This window comes from Macaca thibetana, chromosome 16, assembly GCF_024542745.1.
Source record: "Macaca thibetana thibetana isolate TM-01 chromosome 16, ASM2454274v1, whole genome shotgun sequence".
In the NCBI taxonomy this organism is placed as follows: Eukaryota; Metazoa; Chordata; class Mammalia; order Primates; family Cercopithecidae; genus Macaca; species Macaca thibetana.
Window position 1 is genome coordinate 74,848,599 of NC_065593.1, and position 23,981 is coordinate 74,872,579.

The window sequence follows — 23,981 nt, forward strand, 5'->3', positions numbered from 1 at the left end:
TATTTTAAAACCAATCTCCTTTTGTGCATCTAAATTGCTTTCACTTTGTTGTGCTTGTAAACAGTGTTGGATGAATATCCTTATATATGTCTGTATTAGTCTGTTCTCACGCTGCTATAAAGATAGTATCCGAGAGTGGGTAGTTTATAAACAAAGGAACTTTAACTGACTCACAGGTCTGCATGGCTGCGGAGGCCTCAGGAAAGTTACAGTTATGGTGGAAGGGGAAGCAGGCACCTTCTTCACAAGATGGTAGGAGAGAGTGAAAGTGCCATTTATAAAACCATCAGATCTCGTGAGAATTCACTCACTATCACGAGAACAGCATGAGGGAAATAGCTCCCATGATCCAATCACCTCTCTCCCTCCACATGTGGGGATCATGATTCGAGACGAGATTTGGTTGAGGACATGAGGACATGGTTTCATACCAATGTCTTTGTGTAGATCTCTGATTATTTCCTTAGAATAGATTCCTAGGAATGTAACTTTACCATGTGCTTTGATATTTATTTACAAATTCCTTTCCAGTAAGGTTGAAACTAACTCAGTGGATAGGATTTTAAACACACAAGGACAAGTTTTAATAAAGGAATGGCCACTGGGGGTCCAATACCAAAAACGACTACTTAGAAATCTAGAAATTCTAGTCTGAGTGTGTTTATGCACCTCTGTAGGTAAAGGGCCCTTCTTGCTTCATAAATATCTCCACAGTTACAGTATCAGCTTTCCCAGATAATGGATGCAATTAAATATTCTCCTCTGTCATTTGGAAAATATGAAATGACATTGCTTTCTAATGATCTTGACATTCATCGATTCAGCTGTTAGTGAATAGCAGGGGGAGTTTGCTTCTTACTCAATTCTGGAAGTTTCCTGACATGTGGAAGGATATTAATTAATGGAATACTTCTGACCTCTCACCGCCCCTTAGTTCACTCAGGCCTTGGAAAGATAGAACAACTTTCCCCACTGTGGATTTTAGAGTTTCTCTTGGTACCCAGTTGCTTACAGAGCTCTTTGTCTTTTCTTTACTTCCTCCATGCTGTAGGTCTTACCGGGATGAGCCTCCCATGATAGAGGCCCCGGGGAAGTCCAGCCCTACCTCAGGGGAGGCCTGAAGTTTTTATCTGGAATTTGGCGGGGTGCTACCTTAAAGACCCTACTAACGAAGAGGATGTATTCCAATAATTGACTTTATTGTCAGAGTCTGTGATCACAATTATACACACTATAAGAGGCATCTGAGTGTCTTTTCTTTTTTTTTTCTTTCTCTTGAGACAGAATCTCACTCTGTTGCCCAGGCTGGAGTGCAGTGGCACGATCTCTGCTCACTGGAACCTTCACCTTCCAGGTTCAAGTGATTCTCATGTCTCGGCCTCCAGAGTAGTTGGGATTACAGGTGCCCACCAACATGCCCAGCTAATTTTTGTATTTTTAGTAGAGATGGGGTTTCACCATTTCAGCCAGGCTGGTCTCAAACTCCTGACCGACCGCCTCAGCTTCCCAAAGTGCTGGGATTACAGGCGTGAGCCACCATGCCTGGCCCTGTCTTTTTTTTTTTTTTGAGACAGAGTCTCGCTCTGTCACCCAGGCTGGAGTGCAGTGGCGCGATCTTAGCTCACTGCAAGCTCCGCCTCCCGGCTTCACGCCATTCTCCTGCCTCAGCCTCCCAAGTAGCTGGGACTACAGGCACCCGCCATCACGCCCAGCTCCAGTCCTGTCTTTTAAGATGTAAAAAAAAAAAAATAAGCCTAATTTTCTTCATCTAGAGGGAGGTGAACATGGTAGATGATCTCTGGTGGTTCTCCCATTTAAAATTCTATCATTAATTAAAATGAATGAGGCCAGGCACGGTGGCTCACACCTATCATCACAGCACTTTGGGAGGCTGAGGTGGGCGGATCACCTGAGGTCTAGAGTTTGAGACCAGCCTGGCCAATATGGTGAAACCCTGACTCAACTGAAAAAAACAAAACAAAACAAAACAAAAAACACAAAAATCGGCCAGGCATGGCAGCAGGTACCTGTAATCCCAGCTACTTGGGAGGCTGAGGCAGGAGACTCCCTTGAGCCCAGGAAGCAGAGGTTGCAGTGAGCCAAGATCGCACTACTGCACTCCATCCTGGGCAACACAGTGAGACTCTGTTGCAAAAAATAAAATAAAATTAACAGAAACGACAAAACTAAGTAATATATTATCAGACACATTCACACTATAATATAATTTATGAATCAATTAAGTAGTCAATTACATGATGTAAAATACTCATATTATATGCTTTCCTGTTTGGATACGCCAGACAGATGGGAAAGCAGGTGCCTACTTACTGTCTGAGGGTGAGAGGAGAAACTGACCTCGATGAGACAAAAGGAACCTGAAAGATGAGAGCCTTGAGTTCTTTGGTACAGGCAGAGCAGAGGAGAAGGAGGAAATAAGGCTGGAGGTGGGCAGGGGCCCGGCAATGCTGGAAATGCCACACAAAGCTCTTTGGACTGGGTCCTGAGGGCAATGAGCAGCCACTGAGGAATTTTAAGCAATGCTTTGACATTGACCCACGGGCTTACGAGTCATGTTGATCTCATTCTGGCCCATATTCTCTGCATTACCCATAAAGACTGCATCGTACAAATATTTCCACTTCTCCTCCCATCTCGCCCTTAGAGAACTGTGTTGTAGCTACTACAGTTTGTATTTTGAGGATGATTGGATATGACTTTTTTTTTGAGCCTGCTCATGTTGCTCAGTTGTCCAAAGTAGTTGCAGTCGAGTGATGCCCGAGCTCCCTTCCCCCGGGGCCTGGGCTGCTACCTCATCCTGAAAAGATGTGTTGCTTCATGCTATCGTCTTACAGCAAAACATGCATAGATAACTTTTCAAATATTTAATTGTAATACTTCCGTGCTTAAATCACCAAATTGGCTTTGGAAAATATGTAATCTCTTCAAATTACATTCTCTTTTATCTCAGAATTCAAAATATAACAGGCTGGTGTGTATACTTAAAATGGGTGCATAAAATGGCCTAGAGTTACATGATTTTCTATTTTTTTTAAAAAGTACAGCATTATAAGTGCAACAAAAAATGAAAACCAGTTGCACAATGTGTTTTGTTACCTGTATCGTATGTGAAAAAGTATGGAAGAGACTTAGAAGTATTCATTTCCCAGGGCTCCTGAGACAAAGCACCACAAATTGGGTGGTTTAATACATAAAACAACACAGTTCTGAAGGACAGAAGTCCAAAATCAAGGTGTTGGCCAGGCCATGCTCCCTCTGAGACTTTGAGTAGAATCTTAGGTTGACTCTTCCTCGCTTCTGGTGGTGGCTGGCAATCCTTAATATTCGGTTTGCAGCTGCTTCACTCCAGTCTCTGCCTCTGTCATCATATGGCATTCCTTCTGTGTCTCTCTGTCTTCACATGGAATTTTTCTCTTCTTAAAAGGACACAGGGCCAGGCGCGGTGGCTCACGCCTGTTATCCCAACACTTTGGGAGGCCAAGGCAGGCAGATCACTTGAGGCCAGGAGTTTGAGACCAGCCTGGCCAACATGGTGAAACCCTGTCTCTACCAAAAATACAAAAATGAGCTGGGCATGGTGGTGGGCACTTGTAATCCCCGCTACTTGGGAAGCTGTGGCAGGAGAATTGCTTGAACCCGGGAGGCAGAGGTTGCAATGAGCCAAGATCTTACAACTGCACTCCAGCCTGGGCAACAGGGTGAGACTCTGTCAAAAAAAAAAAAAAAAAAAAAAAAAAAAAAAAAAAAAAAAGAATACAGTCATATTGAATTAGGACTCACTCTAAAAGCCTCATCTTAACTTGATTTTAACTCCAAAGGGCCCATTTCCAAATAATGTCACATTCACAAGTACCAGGGATTAAGACTTCCACATATCTTTTTGGAGGTCACAATTTAACCCATAACAGAGGTCATCTAGCCCACCTCTCTACTGCACACATGAATCTGCTGTACAAGCTCTGTCTAGTTTTAAGACTTAGGCACAGGACATGATGGTCAATGTAAGGCAAAACCAGGCAGGTGTGGTAGGGGCTGAAAGAAAATCTTAACACTAGATCGTTTCATTCTCACCAGGGTGAGATAGTTGCTGTTGAACTGACCTCGCCATAGAAAATAATTAGAGAGCTGGGTGGGTAAGGTAAGGCCTGAGGGGTGAGGTAGGCAAAGTCTGATGTTGGGCAGAGTGCAGAGCCTGCCAGTGGCAAATCTAGCTTGTGTGAAACATTCTGAAGGTACATAAGTGAATGGTCATTACCTCTAGGTCACCACAGTCCAAAAGACATATAATGAGAGTCACATTTGTAATTTCAAATTTTCTTGTAGCCATATTGAAAAAAGTAAAAGAAATAGATGAAATGAGCTTTAATTACTATATGTGTGTATGTGTGTGTGTGTGTGTGTGTGTATACATATATATATATGTATGTATTGGATATATATATATATTTGAGACGGAGTCTCACGCTGTACTCTGTTGCCCAGGCTGGAGTGCAGTGGCGAGATCTTGGGTCACTGCAACTTCTGCCTCTCAGGTTCAAGTGATTCTCATGCCTCAGCCTCCCGAGTAGCTGGGATGACAGGCATTCGCCACCACACCTGGCTAATTTTTTATATTTTTAGTAGAGACAGGATTTTACCATGTTGGCCAGGCTAGTCTCAAACTCCTGACCTCAGGTGATCCATCCTGGGCCTCCCAAAGTGCTGAGATTACAGGTGTGAGCCACTGCGCCTGGCCAATATTGTATTTTATTTAGCCCAATACAGGTATATCAAAAATATTATCATTTTAACGTGTCATCAATATAAAAATATTAATAAGATGTTTTGCTTTTTTCTCCATACTGAGTCTTCGAAATCCACTGTGTATTTTACACTTGCAGCCCATCACTAGCCAGGTTTCAAGTGCACACTAGTCATATGTATTAGGCTGCTCTAGATTGTAGAAGGGCCGCACCTTGGTGGTGGGATCCAAGCCATGGGCTGGGTTGCAGGCGACAGTCCAGTTCTGGGGAAGAACATGAGCAGGAGCAAGACAGACAATCAAGGATCTTTGGGGATGAGCTTAGGACAGATCTGAAAAGGAAAAGGGGTTTCAAGTGGAGACAAAATAAATGCAAAGAACAGGGGTCCACTTAAACTTGCTTAAGTAAGGGACAGAATGGTTATTTACTGGGGGCCCTCTCGGAAATGGAGTGTGAGAAGTATGCCTGAGCCAGGAGAACTAGCAGGGAATCTGTTAGTCATTCTCTTTGTCTCCCTCTTGAGAAGTCTCTTAGCTTCTCTCTGTCTGTCTGGTTTGTCAGTCTCCTTCTACGAACTCATTTCCTTTTTTTTTTTTTTTTTTTGGAGACAGGCTCCTGTGATGTTGCCCTGACTGGTCTCGAACTCCTGGTGTCAAGTGATCTTCCCACCTCGGCCTGCCAAAGTGCTGGGATTACAGGCGTGAGTCACCATGCCTGGCCTTCAGTTCATCATTTATTTATCTACTTGGAAAGACCTGGGCCAGGTGCGGTGAAGGGTTGAAGTCCAAAATCAAGATGATGAAATCATCCAATCACCCAATCACAGAAGCTAGGGTCACATTTCCTACCTGTGTCTCTGCAGATCTGGGCTCCCCCGTGCCAGTTGCCAGTTGCCTTCAGCCTTCTCAGGGTGCTGTTTTTTGTTTTTTGTTTTTTTTTTGTTGTTGTTGTTTGTTTGTTTTTTTTTTTTAGACAGAGTCTCAAAAAAAAAGCAGGTAGTCCCTACACACATCCCTTCCTGAGGAAATCTGCCCTTGCTTATAGCTCTAATACGGTGTCCCGGGCTCCATCCCTAGAGATGCTGATTCCATAGGTTGGGGTGGGGCCCATGAATGTGCATTTCTAATGCCACTGGTGCAGAGAACCCACTTTGAGAACCGCTGCCTTACAGCAGGGATAAGCCCGGGTAGCTGTGTTTGTACTAAGGGAGCTTGGCCTCCACTGACTGAGCCAAAGGTGTGTGGCTCACCAAGAAGCCAGTGAAATTTTCTCTCCTTGAAACATGAGATGGGGACACTGGGAGACTGAACTAGACACGAGGAGCTGAGTTGAGAGGTCCTAGAGTTGGCAGCTGAGAAAGCCACTTTAAGACTACAGGCCAGGTGTGGTGGCTCACGCCTGTAATCCCAACACTTTGGGAGGCTGAGGTGGGCGGATCATGAGGCCAGGAATTCAAGACCAGCCTGGCCAACATAGTGAAACCCCATCTCTACTAAAAACACAAAAAATTAGCCGGTGTGGTGGCGGGCACCTGTAGTCCCAGCTACTTGGGAGGCTGAGGCAGGAGAATCGCTTGAACCTGGGAGTCAGAAGTTGCAGGGAGCTGAGATCTCGCCCCTGCACTCCAGCCTGGGCGACACACCGAGACTGTCTCAAACAAAACAAAACAAACAAACAAACAAAAAAACAAAAAGACTACAATAAGGTCTTTTCATTTCTTTCTTTTTTTTTTTTTTTTTGGGAGTCTCAATCTGTCACCCAGGCTGGAGTGCAGTGGTACAGTCTTGGCTCACTGCAACTTCTGCCTCCCAGGTTCAAGCGATTCTCCTGCCTCAGTCTCCAGAGTAGCTGGGATTACAGGTGTCTGCCACCACACCTGGCTAATTTTTGTATTTTTAGTAGAGATGGGATTTCACCATGTTGGCCAGGCTGGTCTTGAACTCCTGGCCTCAAGCAATCTACCCACCTCGGCCTCCCAAAATGCTGGGATTACAGGCGCACATCACCGTGCCTGGCCAAATTAGTGATATTTTCAAAATGAAAGAAAGTTAACTTTTAAGCAGTGGTATAAATTGCTGAGCACTTGATGTTAGCCTCTTCCATGGTGGATAAGCTGTATTAAATTTGAAATTTACACTACAAAAATAGCTTTGCAGGAGTACAATTATTAACATAACCTTACCTCAGACAGATTTATTATTACTGGAGACAACTCTTGTATGTAAAAATATATATTAATGGCTGGAGCAGAAGAAAAAATACCAACCACAGATGGTAAGCATTTTCTTGCAGAGTCACATCACATTTTGACATTAGCCCTGGAAAACAGAAAAATGTTTTAAACAAAAGCTTTGACATATTCTGATAACCATGTGTAGATTTTCACTTATGGTCTCTGACGCTGTCATAAAGAATACAACTTTAAGTGATTAGTAAAATACATTAATGAAAAAGTTTTTTTGGTAGGCTGGGTGCAGTAGCTCATGCCTATAATCCCAGCACTGTGGGAGGCCAAGGCGGGAGGATTGCTTCAGCCCAGGAGTTTGAGACCAGCCTGGGCAACATAGTGAGGCTCTGTCTCTAAAAAAAAAAAAAAAATCAACAGAGTATGTTGCCATATGCCTGTAGTGTCAGCTACTCAGGAAACTGAGGAGGTAGGATTGCTTGAGCCTGGGAGGTTGAGGCTGCAGTGACCCATGAGCACACCACTGCACTCCAGCCCGGGCAACAAACAAAACAAAAACCAAACAAAAACTATTTTCTTAGAAAATGCTATTGAATGAGTTGCTGTTATAGCATTTCAATGGACAGTTCTATTACATTTCATTTATGGCAAAGGATTAATTGTATTGATATAAAATAGGTGGTGTCATATTTGAGACAGATACCTAAAACAATGATTTGATAAAACATGAACAAGTCTCCTGAAAACAAATTAGAAGTCATAAGGGAATAAAAAGGATTTGAAAAGATTTTCTGCAATTTTTATACCCATCAAAGGCATGCGCATGCACAATTTACTTTCGAAGTAGATTTCCATTTTAGGAAGAGAGTAGAGGGTGAATTCCCTAAGAATTGTGTCTCTCCCATTTTTTTTTTCTCAAAAATATATCTATAAGTGTTGCTGTGATAAAGCAATTGGGTGCATTTAATGCTGAAAGTTTAGCTTTCCTTAATACTGTAATTTAGAAGAGTGTAGTTCATTTTGTTGTTGTTGTTGTTGGCTTAGAACAACACACTTTTATTCCCTTTGCAGTTCTGGAGGTCAGAAGTTTGAAAATGGGCTTCAATGGGCTAACATCAAGGTGTCAGCAGGGCTGCCTTCCTTCTGGAGGTTCTAGGGTACAATCTGTTTTCTGCCTTTTCCAGTGTGTAGAGGCCACCTACATTCCTTGACTCATGGCCCCTTATTTCACCTTCAAAGTCAGCAGCGTAGCATCTTAGTAACTTACTTTTTTTTTTTTTTTTTTTTGAGACAGAGTCTTGCTCTGTTGCCCAGGCTGGAGGTGCACTGGTGTGATCTCGGCTCACTGCAACCTCTGACTCCCAGGTTCAAGCAATTCTCCTGCCTCAGCCTCTGGAGTAACTGGGATTATAGGCGCACGCCACCATGCCTGACTAATTTTTGTATTTTTTAAAATAGAGACAGGGTTTCACCATGTTGGCCAGGCTGGTCTTGAACTCCTGACCTCAAGTGATCTGCCCGCCTCGGCTTTCCAAAGTGCTGGGATTCCAGGTGTGAGCCACTACACCCGGACTTCTTTCTTTTTTTCTGGTTTTGAGACAGAGTCTCAGTCTGCTGCCTAGGATGGAATGCAGTGGCATGATCACGGCTCACTGCAACCTTGACCTCCATGGACTCAGGTGATCCTCCTATCTCAGCTTTCCGAGTAGCTGGGCCTATAGGTGCATGCCACCACTCCTGGCTAATTTTTTGTAGATACGGGGTTTTGCCATGTTGCCCAGGCTGGTTTCAAACTCCTGGGCTCAAGTGACTCCTCTGCCTCGGCCTCCCAAAGTGCTAGGATTACAGGCATGAGTCACCATGCCCGGCCCTTGAATGGTTTTAAAGTGTTATTCTTATCTGAATATTTGTTGTAAACAACAGGATTTAAACTTACAGGAAAGCCTAAATATAAACCTCTGCACGTTAACCCTATATACATTTTTCAATGCTGTCACTTACATATTTGAATGTACTGCTTTCAACTTCAAAACAAGCAGTCTCCCCCAGGTCTCCCATCACGTTCTGAAATCCTAACTTCTATTACCTAATACAAGGCTACAAATTATGTTCGTTGGGTGGTTGAGAACAAAGCATGTGCCATAAAAATAAGGCAAATGTGAATGTGTACATTTGCTAAGTTTTGTGCCACTGTCTGGCCTCTTAAATTGTGGTAGCAGCTATCGTTCACATTGATATAGTACATTGATATTGATATTGTTCACATCGTATGGGTCTGGGGGAGAGAGAAAGGGAGGCAAAGGGAGAAAGAGACAGAGAGAGAGAAAGAGTCAGAGAGCGCGTGAGTGCCCAGGAGGCAGGAGAGAGGTGAGTCCTATTGCCCCCAGAAGGAAGCTGGGAGCTTCTAACTGAGGCTGCACCCCCACTCACGTATATATTTGTAGTACAAGGAAGCATTTCTAAGGGACCTTGTTCATTGCTTTGCACAAAATAGCCGCTTAATATTTGAAATCATGCAGACTGTGTTGTCTGATCACAATGGAATCAAACTAGAAATCAGTAACAGAAAGATAGGAAAATATCGAAACACTTGGAAATTAAACAACACACTTCTAAATAATCCAATGGTCAAGGAGGAAGTTTCAAAGAAGAGCAAAAATACAGAATTTGTGGAACATGGCGGAAGGGGAGCTGAGAGGGAAATTTATAGCCATTAAGGTATACATTAGAAATAAATAATCTAATAATAAATAATAAATAATCTAAGCTCCTGCCTTGAGAACCTAGAAAAAGAAGAAAAAAATAAATTCCAGGCGAAAAGAAAAAAGAATATGGTAAAGACAAGTGAATATACCAAATAAACTGAATATAGAACCTAATTCATAAAATCAATACAAAAATTTGATTTTTTTAAAAGGATAAAATAATTGGCAAACCTCTCACAGGGAGAAAGAAAGACACAAATTACTAATGTTACAAAATAAAATGAAATGGACTGGTGCGGTGGCTCACGCCTGTAATCCCAGAACTTTGGGAGACTGAGGCGGGCGGATCACTTGAGGTTAGGAGTTTGAAACCAGCCTAGTCAACAGAGTGAAACTCTGTCTCTACTAAAAATACAAAAATTAGCCGGGCATGGTGGCGGGCACCAGTAATCCCAGCTACTCAGGAGGCCGAGGCAGGAGAATCGCTTGAACCTGGGAGGTGGAGGTTGCAGTGAGCCGAGATTATGCCACTATACTCCAGCCCTGGTGAGAGTGAGACACCGTCTCAAAAGAAAAAAAAGAAGAAGAAGAAATGGGAGATATATATTCTACAGACATTAAAGAGATAATTAGGAAATACTAAAACTAATTCTACATAAATTCAACAACTTAGATGAAATGGACCAATTCCTCAAAAAAATGAAAATAACCTACCACGATTCATCCAAAATATAGTGAATAATAAGAACAGCCCTATGCCTATTAAGAAAATTAAATTTGTACTTAAAAATTCACAAACAAGGAGTTTCCAGACCCAGATGATTTCACTAGAGAATTCTACCAGTTACAAAATAATTAACACCAGCCGAGCACAGTGGCTCACGCCTGTAATCCCAGCACTTTGGGAGTCCGAGGCGGGCGGATCATGAGGTCAGGGGATCGAGACTATCTTGGCTAACATGGTGAAACCCTATCTCTACTAAAATACAAAAAATTAGCTGGGCATGGTGACACTTGCCTGTAATCCCAGCTACTTGGTAGGCTGAGGCAGGGGAATCGCTTGAACCTGGGAGGTGGAGGTTGCAGTGACCTGAGATCGCGCCACTGTACTCCAGCCTGGAGACAGAGTAAGACTCTGTCTCAAAATAAATAAATAAAAAAAAAATAAATAAATAAAAATAATTAAAACTGCTGGGCATGGTGGCTCATGCCTGTAATTCCAGAACTTTGGGAGGCAAAGGTGGGCGGATCACAAGCTCAGATCGAGACCATCCTGGCCAACATGGTTAAACCCCGTCTCTACTAAAAATACAAAAATTAGCTGAGCATGCTGGCACGCGCCTATAATCCCAGCTACTTGGGAGGCTGAGGCAGGAGAATGGCTTGAACCTGGGAGGCAGAGGTTTCAGTGAGCTGAGATCATGCCACTGCACTCTAGCCTGGGCGACAGAGTGAGACTCCATCTAAAAAAATAATAATTATTATTATTGTTGACATCAATTCTACCTAAACTCTTTCAGAAAATAGAAGAGAACATTGCTCGGGTTCCTCCACCCAGGCCCATGCAAAGCTGCCTGCTATGGCTTCCAGCGGGGTCCCGGTGAACGCTGCTGGCTGGGCTAATGAAACTCCGGAAATACTGGACAACGTGGGAGATTGGCTTCGGGGCATCTACCGCTTTGCCACTGATAGGAATGACTTCCGGAGGAACTTGATACTAAATTTGGGACTCTTTGCTGCAGGAGTTTGGCTGGCCAGGAACTTGAGTGACATTGACCTCATGGCACCTCAGCCAGGGGTGTAGCCAAGTAGACAAATGGAATCCAGTGCTGAACCCGAATCTTCCAAAAAACAGCCTACAATCTGTGACCACCACAAGATGTGCCCTGATGGTAGCTGAAGTTTGATTCAGATGGGCACTTTTCTTCCCTCTCCCTGCCTAGTTTCCTTTTGTTCCTTCAGTCCACGCAGAGTTCCATTCTCTGGTCAGCAGACAGGCTTAAGCTAAATTGTTGCCTCTGTTCTATAAAGTTCTGTACATAGTTCCCAAACTTCTGCAGGGGGTGATCTTTGCTCTTGTCCTGAGAAATAACAGTGCTGTTTTAACAAACATTTGAAATAAATACCGCACACAAAGGCAAAAAAAAAAAAAAAAAAAAAAAAAGAAGAGAACATTGCTCAATTATTTTAAGTAGTATTTACTATGACACCAAAACCAAAGAAAACACACACAAAACAGAAGAAAACTGCCAACCAATACACATCATAAAGATGCAAAATCCTTAACAAAATATTAGCAAATATAATTAATCAATATATAAGAATTACACAAATGACAAAGTGGGGTTTATTCCAAGGATGCATAGCTGATTGATATTTGAAAATTAATCAGTGTAGTCTACCATACTAAAAGGCTAAAAAGAAAAAAAAAGAATCATGTCAGTTAATTTCAGAAAAACAGCATTTGACAAAATTCAACACCAATTCATAATAAAATTCAGATAAAATAGGCATATGGAGAGAATTTCCTCAATTTGATTTAAAAAAACTGCCAAAAAATTATAGTTAAAACTATAAAGTGCTGGGATTACAGGTGTGAGCCACTGCACCTGGCCTTCTTTCTTCTTTTTTTTTTTTTGGTTTTCGAGACAGAGTCTCAGTCTGCTGCCCTGAACTGCAGTGGCATTGGAATGTAGTGGCGTGATCACGGCTCACTGAAACCTTGACCTCCGTGGGCTCAGGTGATCCTCCTATCTCAGCTTTCTGAGTAGCTGGGCCTATGGGTGCATGCCACCACTCCTGGCTAATTTTTTGTAGATAGGGGTTTTGCCATGTTGCCCAGGCAGGTTTCAAACTCCTGGGCTCAAGTGATTCCTCTGCCTCGGCCTCCCAAAGTGCTAGGATGAGTCACCATGCCCAGGCCTTGAATGGTTTTACAGTGTTATTCTTATCTGAATATTTGTTTTAAACAACAGGATTTAAACTCACAGGAAAGCCTAAATACGAACATCTGCATGTTAACCCTATATACATTTTTCTATGCTGTCACTTACATTTTTTAATGCACTGCTGTAAACTTCCAAACAAGCAATCTCTGTCTGGGTGCGCTGGCTCATGCCTGTAATCCTAGCACTTTGGGAGAACGAGGCAGGTGGATCATGAGGTCAGGAGTTCAAGACCAGCCTGGCCAAGATGGTGAAACCCTGTCTCTACTAAAAATACAAAAATTAGTTGGGCATGGTGGTAGATGCCTGTAATCCCAGCTACTTGGGAGGCTAAGGCAGGGAATTGCTTGAACCTGGAAGGTGGAGGTTATAGTCAGCTGAGATTTCACCATTGCACTCCAGTCTGGGAAACAGAGCAAGACTCCGTCTGAAAAAAAAAAAAAAAAAAAAAAAAGCAGTCTCCCCCAGGTCTCCCATCATGTTCTGAAATCCTAACTTCTATTACCTAATACAAGGCTACAAATTATGTTAGTTTGGTGGTTGAGAACAAAGAGTGTGCCATAAAAATAAGGTAAATGTGAATGTGTACATCAGTTTGCTAAGTTTTTTTGCCACTGTCTGGCCTCTTAAATTGTGGTAGCAGCTATTGTTCACATTGATATATTACACTGATATTGATATTGTTCATATCATATATATTTCTAGTACAAGGAAGCATTTCTAAAGGACCTTGTTCATTGCTTTGCACAAAATAGCCACTTAATATTTGTTGAATGAATTGCTGGCACTATCTCTGGTGTTTTAATTTTTATTTATTTATGTATTTATTTTTGATATGGAGTCTCACTCTGTCACCCAGGCTGGAGTGCAGTGGCGCCATCTTGGCTCATTCAACCTCTACCTCCTGGGTTCAAGAGATTCTCCTGCCTCAGCCTCCCGAGTAGCTGGGGATACAGGCATGCGCCACCATGCCTGGCTAACTTTTTTATATTTTTTTTAGTACAGACATGGTTTCACCATGTTGGTCAGGCTGGTCTCGAACTCTGACCTCAAATGATCCACCCGCCTCAGCCTCCCAAAAGTGCTGGAATTACAGGTAGGAGCCACCGTGCCTGGCCTATCTGGTATTTTTAGTATGGTGTCAAGAACTTCATATATTTTTTGGATCACTTTAATTGTAAGGTTGTATCCAGACTGATGAAATGCTCTTGGAGGTAACTATCCTGAGAAGCGACTTCACTGATGCATTAAAAGCAGTGACTGGCACGAAATAAGGATTAAAGTATATTAATCCAAAACATGTAAAATTGCATTAATGTTTTAACAAACTAAAGCAAAACTAATAAATCACATAAAAAAATTCTCACACTATTTTCCTTAGTAGTTTACATTGTGCTACATACTTTTGCATGAATATGCACACAACTTTTCTTCTGTTTTTAAACTTTGCATTACATATAAATTCTTTCATATTATATGATCCTCATAAAAATTGTTGGTTAAATGGCTGCATAAAAAACTATGCAGTTGGCCGGATGCAGGGGCTCATGCCTGTAATCCCAGCACTTTGGGAGGCCGAGGCGGGCGGGTCATGAGGTCAAGAGACTGAGACCATCTTGGCCAACATGGTGAAACCCTGCCTCTACTAAAAATATAAAAAATTAGCTGGGCTTTGTGGCACGTGCCTGTAGTCCCAGCTGCTTAGAGGCTGAGGCAGGAGGATCACTTGAACCTAGGAGGCGGAGGTTGCAGTGAGCCGAGAACACGCCACTGCACACCAGCCTGGCAACAGAGGGAGACGCCATTTCAAAAAACAAACAACAACAACAAACCCAAAAAACCATGCAGTTTATGGATCATTATGCTGTTCCCTCATTTCTTTTTTGTTATTAATGGAATTTAGCAAAGAACATCTTCTGTACTATTATTTATTTTTCAAGAATAGGGCCGGGCATGGTGGCTCACGTCTGTTATTCTAGCACTTTGGGAGGCCTAAGCGGGCGGATCACGTGAGGTCAAGAGTTTGAGACTAGCCTGGCTAACGTGGTGAAACCTCGCCTCTACTAAAAATACAAACATTAGCTGGGGGGAGTGGTGGGTGCCTATACTCCCAGCTACTCGAGAGGCTGAGGCAGGAGAATCACGTGAACTTGGAAGGAAGAGGTTGCAGTGAGACAAGATCGCACCACTGCACTCCAGCCTGGGTGACAGAGTGAGACTCCAACTCAAAAAAATAACATAACGTAACGTAACGTAACGTAACGTAACGTAACGTAACATAACATAACATAAAATGGTGGTTGAATGAATCTCATAGTAATATTTTGATGTGTAAAGAATGGTACTGCTGGGCATGGTGGCTCATGCCTGTAATCCCACCACTTTGGGAGGCTGAGGCGGGTGGATCACAAGCTCAGGAGTTCAAGACCAGCCTGACCAACATGGTGAAACCCCCATCTCTACTAAAAAAAAAAAATAATAATAATACAAAAATTAGCCAGGCATGGTGGTGGCTGCCTGTAATCTCAGCTACTCAGGAGGCTGAGGCAGGAATCACTTGAACCCAGGGGGTGGAGGTTGCAGTGAGCCCAGATTGCACCACTGCACTCCAGCCTGGGCAACAGAGTGAGACTCCGTCAAAAAAAAAAAAAGTCCTGTTTTCATGTCCAATGCTATTTTCCTCAAATACTTTTATACCTGAATGTATATAACTGGTTTTACATAAGATTCCCATCCCCTAATGTTCTGCCTTATCTTTCCCAAGTTCCATCTATTAATTTGGTGATTCCCTACATGTTGTCATTATAACTTACATATATACCCCTTTGGGGACATAAACATATCCCCAAGGGAACAGAAACACATAAACTTTTTTTTTCTTTTTTTTTAAGCTTTCTAACCCAGTCATCTCTGAAATCTGAGCCTGGACTAGATAAGGCCACTCACTTAAGAGAGGCCTTCAAAATGACTTTCCTATTAGGAGTATTCTGTTTTTGTGTGTGTTTGTTTTTTTTGAGGTAAGGTCTTACTCTGTTGCCCAGGCTGGAGTGCAATGGCATAATCATGGCTCATTGCAGTCTCGACCTCCTGGGCTCCAGTGATCCTCCCACCTTGGTGTCCCAAAGTGTGGGGATTATAGGCGTTAGCCAGCATGCTCAGCCCCTATTCTGTTTTATTTTTTCAGTTATTTTACTTCATTTTAAACGTTTACTTACTTTTAAAAAAATAAATGTTTACAGTCAATGTCAATGTTTAACATGGCAAGGAAAACAATAAAATGAACATCCATGTACCTGCTTAAAAAAATCATTACCAGTATATTGATTTTCTTTGTATTTTTGTGATAGTCTCAGTCTGCTGCCCAGGGTGGAATGCAGTGGCACTGGAAAACAGTGGCGTGATCACAGCTCACTGCAACCTTGACCTCCGTGGGCTCAGGTGATCCTCCTATCTCAGCCTTCCAAGTAGCTGGGCCTATAGGTGCATGCCACCACTCCTGGCTAATTTTTGTAGATGTGGGGTGTTGCCATATTGCCCTGGCTGGTTTCAAACTCCTGGGCTCAAGTGACTCCTCTGCCTCAGCCTCCCAAAGTGCTAGGATTACAGGCATGAGTCACCATGCCCAGGCCTTGAATGATTTTACAGTGTTATTCTTATCTGAATATTTGTTGTAAACAACAGGATTTAACCTTACAGGAAAGCTTAAATACAAACCTCTGCACATTAACCCTATACACATTTTTCTATGCTGTCACATATTTGAATGTACTGCTTTCAACTTCAAAACAAGCAGTCTTCCCCAGGTCTCCCATCACGTTCTGAAATCCTAACTTCTATTACCTAATACAAGGCTACAAATTATGTTCGTTGGGTGGTTGGGAACAAAGCGTGTGCCATAAAAATAAGGCAAATGTGAATGTGCACATCAGTTTGCTAAGTTTTTTGTCACTGGCCTCTTAAATTGTGGTAGCAGCTATTGTTCACGTTGATTTCTATATGTTTGTAGTACAAGGAAGCATTTCTAAAGGACCTTGTTCATTGCTTTGCACAAAATGACCACTTAATATTTGTTGAATGATTTGCTGCCACTATCTCTGGTATTTTTATTTTTATTTATTTATGTATTTATTTTTGATATGGAGTCTCGCTCTGTCACCCAGGCTGAAGTGCAGTGGTGTGATCTCAGCTCACTGCAACCTCCCATGTTCAAGCGATTCTTGTGCCTCAGCCTTCCTAATTGCTGAGACCACAGGCATGCACCACCACGCCTGGCTAATTTTTATATATATATTTTTTAGTACAGACAGGGTTTCACCATGTTGGCCAGGCTGGTCTCGAACTCCTGACCTCAAATTATCCGCCCTCCTGGGCCTCCCAAAGTGTTGGAATTACAGGCATGAGCTACTGTGACCGGTCTATCTGTGGTATTTTTAGTGTGATATCTAGAACTTCATATACTTTTTTGGATTACTTTTAATTGTATATCTGTATCCAAACTGATGAAATGCTCTTAGAGGTAACTATCTGGAGAAGTGACTTCACTGATGCATTAAAAGAAATAACCGGCATGGAATAAGGATTAAAATATATTAATCCAAAACATTTAAAATTGCATTAATGTTATAATAGCCTAAAGCAAAACTAAGGAATCACATAAAAAATCCCCCACGCTGTTGTCAGTAGTTTACATTGTGCTAGATACTTTCACATGTATATGCATACAACTTCTATTCTGCTTTTAAACTTTGCATTACATATACATTCTTCCATAGTATATGATCTTCATAAAAATAGTTATATGGCTGCATAAAAAACCATGCGGTTCCTGGACCATTATGCTGTTCCCTCATTCCCCTTTTGGTATTAATGGAATATAACAAAGAACATCTTCTGTACGATTATTTGTCAAGAATAGGGCCAGTGAGGTGGCTCAGGTCTGTAATCCCAGCACTTTGGGAGGCCGAGGCGGGCGGATCGCTTGACGTCAGGAGTTCGTGACCAGTCTGGGCAACATGGGAAAACCTAAATGTCTCTACTAAACATGTCTCTACTAAAAATACAAAAATTAGTGGGGCGTAGCGGTGCACACTTTTGGTCCCAGCTAGTCCAGAGGCTCAGGTGGGAGGATCACCTGAACCCGGGAAGTTGAGACTGCGGGGAGCCGTGATCGCACCACTGTAGTCCAGCCTGGATGACAGAGGGAGACCCTGTCCAAAAAAAGAAAAAATATTTCTAGCAGTACAGTTACAAGGTCAAAGGATAAGGCGCACATTTTTAAAAAAAAATTTCTCCTCCTGAGATAACGAAATACAGTAGTGTATTAACAACTCTTCACACATTACTCTCCAAGGTTTATCTTGTTAATCTTTTAAGACGTATCATCGCCCTATCCTTGGCTGCACCTGAAAAGAGCGGGAGTCGGCAGGTAACCCTATCTCCTCCACCAGGTGAGTTCCGGATGGAGGTGTCAACTACAAGACTAGGAGCAGAGCACTCCTGGGGTTTTGCTGGAACCATCGGCGTAGGAATGCGGTCTCTTCCCTCGTCCGAAAGACGCTAAGTTCCCGGGAGGCAGCGGACTCGGTTCTAACCTTCCTCGCCCCAGTCTCTAGGAGCGCCCTGGACGCAGTGGGCGTCTAATAAATGCAGTCGGCGCTGTTGGGACAAAAGCTCTCCCTTAAGTGGACCGGACACTAAATCCCTCCAGGTGTCACAGAGCTGCCGCGCCCGCCGCCACTTTGCTCCCTGCCTGCTCCCTCCCCGCGTTCCTCGTGGGACCCTCCGCGGCAACTTACACCCTTTCTGACAGCCGGTGCCCGCCCGGGGCACCCTGCGCGCGCCCGACGACCCCGCCCTGGCCCCGCCCCGCCCCGCTGGCCCCGCCCCGCCCGCCGGCCCCGCCTCCCGTCTCCTCCCCGCCCCCTGGAGCAGACGAGTGGCGGCGGCGGCCCGAGGTCCCGGGTCCCTCAGACAAGAGGGCGGGTGGAGGAGGAAGCGGCCGAGCCCAGAGTCCTGCTCCGGCGTCGCCGAGCACCGCCCGCCTCAGCCGACCAGCCCCGTCGGCTACTGGGCCTCGCCGAGACGAGAGGAAGGAAAGGCCGCTGCGCCCGCGAGGAGGCGGCGGGGGCGCGGGCGGAGGCGGCGCGGGCGGCCGCGGCTGCCGCTTTGTTGTGCGGCCCGGGCCGAGGAAGGAGAAGTGGGAGGAGGGGGGAGCTCGGCGTCCCGCTCCCTCCGCGGCTCATGGCGACGACGCTCGGCACATCCGGGACCCTCCGGCCGTGGCGGCCGCGGCGCCGGCTGCTCGGGCCCCAGCCCCGGCCGCTGTGGTGACTCCGCCGCGCCTCGCCGTCGCCCCCGTCCCCGTCCCGCCCGCCGCCCCCGCCGCCGGGGACATGTCTAACCCCGGAGGCCGGAGGAACGGGCCCGTCAAGCTGCGCCTGACAGGTGAGGGGGGGCGGCGGGCCGGGCTGGGCAGCCGCGGGGTGGGCGAGCTGGCGGGGGGTGCCTGTGGCCTTAGGAAGGGCCAGGGTCGCGATCAATGGTGAGTTGGGGGTCGGAGGAGTGGGAAGGCCTAGTTCAGGGAGAGTAATTGGAAAACCACTTGCTCCGGCTTGGGCATTCTTTAAAAAGCCGAGGATGACTCGGGGCGGGGGGTGGGGGTGGTCTTTTGTGGAGGGGAGGATACACCGGTTCGCATCGCAGGCGGATTTACAGGTCGGAAAGTCTTGGTCAAGGAGCCCTACGCTGCCTCCCGGGTCTCGGGGAGCAGCCCCTGGGCTACCGCCCAGGTGGGATCGTGAAGGGGATGAAGAGCTCCCGTGGCGAGGATTATTGAATCCGGTTGCTGACTGCGCGCAGTAAACACTCCTTAAAGATGGAGCGCTTAACGGGAGGGTGTGCGTGTGTGTTCCCGGGTTGTTACCTTGCACACCCACTTATGCCCGCATGAAAAACCTTTACTCCCCGCCGCCGGCCACCGCTGCCGGGGCCACACACCTTGAACTCACGTCTCTCTGAGGAGAGGAGACAGGTTGACTTTTCCGGTGTGCCTGTCTGATCCGACGGCTCGGGCTCATTGTACACTGTGTTTTGGAAGTGTTTGATTGTAGGGTGGCATGTTTGGGGTTGTTCCTTGTAGGCCGCAGAACTCGTGTCTCACTTCTAACTCCCGACCTGCTTTAAAAACACACTTTTTTGGGGGGAGGGAGGGGGTACATTTCTAAGTATGTCCTCATACAAACTTTAGAGCAAACTTTGTTACTCTCCCCACCCTCCCCCTTCCTTTTTCTAAATGGAAAAGAATGTCCGGAGGGGTTGTCAGATAGAAGACTACACTTACAAAGTGTTTATGATTCCAGGTGCATGAAATCTTTAATATTACAGGTACGTTTTACTTACAGTGCCATTTTTGGTATTCTTACATGGACATGCCACCCCCGTTTTAGGAGCACTTGTATTTGGTTTGAAAAGGAATTGAAATCACATCGTTATCCTACCTTCACCATTTACCCCTGATAAATTGTCCACGTTTATATTCGGGTGAGTGGTGAGAAAGATAATTTTCCGTAGAGGATTTGTGTGTGCGTGCACGTGTACGAATCAACTGTAATTATGTTTGCCCACACTAGACTTTGAGATTTATTTGGACTAATTTTGTAGTTGAATGCTTGTGTGTCACATCTCAGTCCACTGGCTGAACTTGCTGGGTGAAACCTTGCAGTGAATTTGGTATTTGAGAATTTAGCTTGAATGTATGTTGGCTGCAATTTAAATAATATATTACCTTCATGACAGTTTTCCTTTCCCTAGGGAAAATTGCAAGGAATCATTAACTGAGTGGTTCTTAATGGAAAACCTGGATTGCAGGATACTTGTATTCCCCCTTCTCCCCCGCTCTCCCCCATTCAGTGTCCTTATATTGGGAGGAGACAATGGAAACCTTTATAGGGGATCTTTGTTGCTTTCGAGTTTATCTGTTGCTGTTGCTATCTGGAGTCAGTGATCGTGGAAAGAACATGTGATCCCAGGTGTGCAGAAAGCATCAGAAATTGGCTGTTTCCATTTACTTTCCTCTGGGCTATATAGATGAGGGAAAAAATAGGGATTTTGATTTTCTTCAAATAAAGTTAGTTGAGGTTTTTAGTATGACTCAGTAGATCTTAAAGTGTTTATCTGTGGTTTCCGTACTACCTATGATACGTTATAAAAATTTATAATTAAAGTTTGTTAAGAGGAAAGATTATGCTTATATTTTAGGGGAAGAGGGAATATTGAACTACATTTATAGTGATTTTGTTTCAGGTTTTTCTGAGGAGTTTTAAATACCCTGTGTCCTCTTAATAGTAAAAACAGTTTGAGGTACTCTGAGTTTCTTACAACTATTTGTCTCTGAATCGTTTTCTCTCAAAATTTGACAAATATTAAAAACATTGTCCTTCCTTCTTTGGTTACAGTGGAGTCTCTTCTGTTTTGCCAGGAAAGTTAACATTTTTTTTTTTCCATTTTTGTTCATCATTTACAAATTAGATGGTATAGATTTTAGCAAATAGATCTCAAGAGCTGGATTCAATTAGCAGCTTTTTAGGACATAAACATTAAAGGGTTAGATGGAAAAGATTGTTTTGACTGACTGGATAAATGACGGGGCTGTGTTTGATGTGCGTCCAGGAATTGGTCTGGAGCTGGTGCCCAACTTCTCAGTCCATCTTGAGAAGCCAAATAAAATATTTAACCTAGGCCTCATTTTGTTTAAAAAAAAAGTTGATTCTTTGTTAAGACCTTAAGAAATGTTTGGCGTACCTTTAGACTAAGTGTTTAACAGTTCATTTAGATCTGGGTTCCCTAATAGAGGAAAAAAAATCACTTAAAAAAAGACAGATCTCACAGTGAATTTATATTTGGTTTACAATACCCTTGGGCTATAAGGTGTTTTAAAATTATTATTCTTTGCTTTAAGTTAATACCATATTAGTATTTTAAATTTATAGAGTACCTTTGATTTCAAGATGTTGTATAAACTTTAGTTAGTTGATAATAACCTTATTGTGGAATTGCCCCTTTACTGAAAGGTATAAACATTTCTTACATGGTGACGCGCGCACACACTCACATACACTCACACATACACACACTCACACACTCACTCATACACACACTCTCTTTCTGAACAAGAGGAAATATTTGAACCATGAGATCTCTGCTCACAATTGATATTAGACCTTTCCACATATTATTCTTAAAACCACAATCAGTGAACTGTTTGGTATTTGTCAATGCTAAGAAGGTGGGGCTAATTTAATAATTTGATCCCAAATTTTAGATTCCTCAGGCAACTGGGGGTTAGAATCCGATTTCATCCATCAAGCTACTTCTGTTCTTTTTTTTTTTTTTTTTTTTTTTTTGAGACGGAGTCTCGCTCTGTCACCCAGGCTGGAGTGCAGTGGCCGGATCTCAGCTCACTGCAAGCTCCGCCCCCCGGGTTCACGCCATTCTCCTGCCTCAGCCTCCCGAGTAGCTGGGACTATAGGCGCCCGCCACCTCGCCCGGCTAGTTTTTTGTATTTTTTAGTAGAGACGGGGTTTCACCGTGTTAGCCAGGATGGTCTCGATCTCCTGACCTCGTGATCCGCCCGTCTCGGCCTCCCAAAGTGCTGGGATTACAGGCGTGAGCCACTGCGCCCGGCTGCTACTTCTGTTCTTTATGACACATTAACATACGATCATTGAAATGGGCTGTATGGTAACACTATCAACTTCAACTACTATTTCTATAACAAATTTATTACAAAATGTATAATTTCTGTGTCATACTTATATGACTATCTGATACAGGCTTTTCTTACAATGGTTTGGATAGAAAAATATTCTTTTTTTTCTTTTTTTTTTTTTTTGAGACGGAGTCTCGCTGTGTCGCCCAGGCTGGAGTGCAGTGGCCAGATCTCAGCTCACTGCAAGCTCTGCCTCCCGGGTTTTTACTCCATTCTCCTGCCTCAGCCTCCCGAGTAGCCGGGACTACAGGCGCCCGCCACCTCGCCCGGCTAGTTTTTTGTATTTTTTAGTAGAGACGGGGTTTCACCGTGTTAGCCAGGATGGTCTCGAACTCCTGACCTCGTGATCCGCCCGTCTCGGCCTCCCAAAGTGCTGGGATTACAGGCTTGAGCCACCACGCCTGGCCTATTTTAGCCTTTTTTGGTGAGAGTCTTAAAGATGTAGTATGTCCTCCTCTTTTCAAATAGACCATACTTAGTAGAACTTAATGTTTTATTCATGATTCAATATAAAATGAATATAAATTATTGTTTTGTTGTAATATGTAACGTGAGGATCTCATTAGGGCTTGTAGAGAGAAGTATTTCACCCTGGCTAAATGGTGATAGGTCGTTTGTTTAACTTTGTTCTTACTAGTTTTTCTCTTTGTCTTCACTTTTGTTTACTGATACTTTCTTTGTCTAAGAATGCTGAACCCTTGAAATACGCCATTGTAATCAGCATTGTACATGTTTCTGTGTGATTGACATGTATTGAAAGTTTAAGTGCCAGATGCTGTGTTAAGTTCATATCTATTACCACTTTTAATTTTCATAGTAGCTCTAAGTAGTAGGAGAAACTGAAAGTTGGAGAAGTACATGTCACAACCAAAGTTGTCTAGAAAGCTTATTACAAGTTTATTAGAATTTGTGTGGAAAAATAAAATTGACACATTCTGTTCACTTGGAATCGCCCTCGCCCCTAGCAATACTTGCCCATCTTTTAAGGCTCAACTCAAAGATTACTGTTATCCCTAGAACCTTCCCTGACCTGAGTTGAACTGTCCTCTGTGACTCTAAGAAACTCTTCTTCTAGTATCAGACCTAACCCACTGATGGGCGTTTATTGTTCCTATGCTTTAAGTGCCATGAAGTTAGGATCCTTGTGTGAGCATGGATTAAGACCTTTTTGGCATTTTATTTAATGAATGCTGGAGAGCTATAAAGCGTTCAGAATAGTTCTGCATGTGTTCTTTATGGCTAACGCATTGGGTGTGAGTGGCAAGAGGTGAGGCTCTAGACAGGGACCAACCTAGTTAGGACCTTATTGTAGTTTGCCAAGATGTTTATTTTTTTTAAGGTGGTGGGAACCATTGCAGGATTTTAAGCTTTGATATATATGCTGTTTAGACACAATCTGGGAGCAGTATGGAGGATGGACTGGAATGGGAGCCATGAAGACTGGTTTTAGGATAACTGGTTAAGAAGATTCAACAGCAACAGTCGTTCAGATTTTTTTCTTGTTTGAACATTTATTTCCATATTTTTTATTACAAATAATTACTGTAAACATCTTGGTGTAGGTAACTTTGATTTTTTTAAAAGGATTTTTTTTTTTTTTAGGATGCTTCCATAAAA

The 23,981-nt window shown here is 43.6% G+C and overlaps 2 protein-coding genes across 3 annotated transcripts in view; both read left to right on the forward strand.

The window, feature by feature from the left end:
* Positions 1-11,212: 11,212 nt before the first annotated feature.
* LOC126938369 (mitochondrial import receptor subunit TOM6 homolog) lies at positions 11,213-11,588 on the forward strand. Its single transcript, XM_050762491.1, has one exon. It carries the CDS (start codon positions 11,233-11,235, stop codon positions 11,455-11,457), a length of 225 nt encoding a protein of 74 aa, XP_050618448.1. The 5' UTR covers positions 11,213-11,232; the 3' UTR covers positions 11,458-11,588.
* Positions 11,589-18,565: 6,977 nt separating this feature from the next.
* SMURF2 (SMAD specific E3 ubiquitin protein ligase 2) overlaps positions 18,566-23,981 on the forward strand; it is a 115,859-nt gene continuing 110,443 nt past the window's right edge. Inside the window, exon 1 of one of the 2 annotated variants that reach the window (XM_050762418.1) lies at positions 18,566-19,042. In XM_050762418.1, the coding sequence (XP_050618375.1) occupies positions 18,991-19,042 (52 nt within the window). In that variant the 5' untranslated portion in view covers positions 18,566-18,990. The remainder of the gene's footprint in view (positions 19,043-23,981) is intronic. The other variant, XM_050762419.1, reaches the window with a different exon arrangement.

What these genes read in the sequence shown, in the direction of transcription:
- LOC126938369 (XM_050762491.1), top strand. Translation starts at nt 11,233, where the DNA reads ATGGCTTCCAGCGGGGTCCCGGTGAACGCTGCTGGCTGGGCTAATGAA.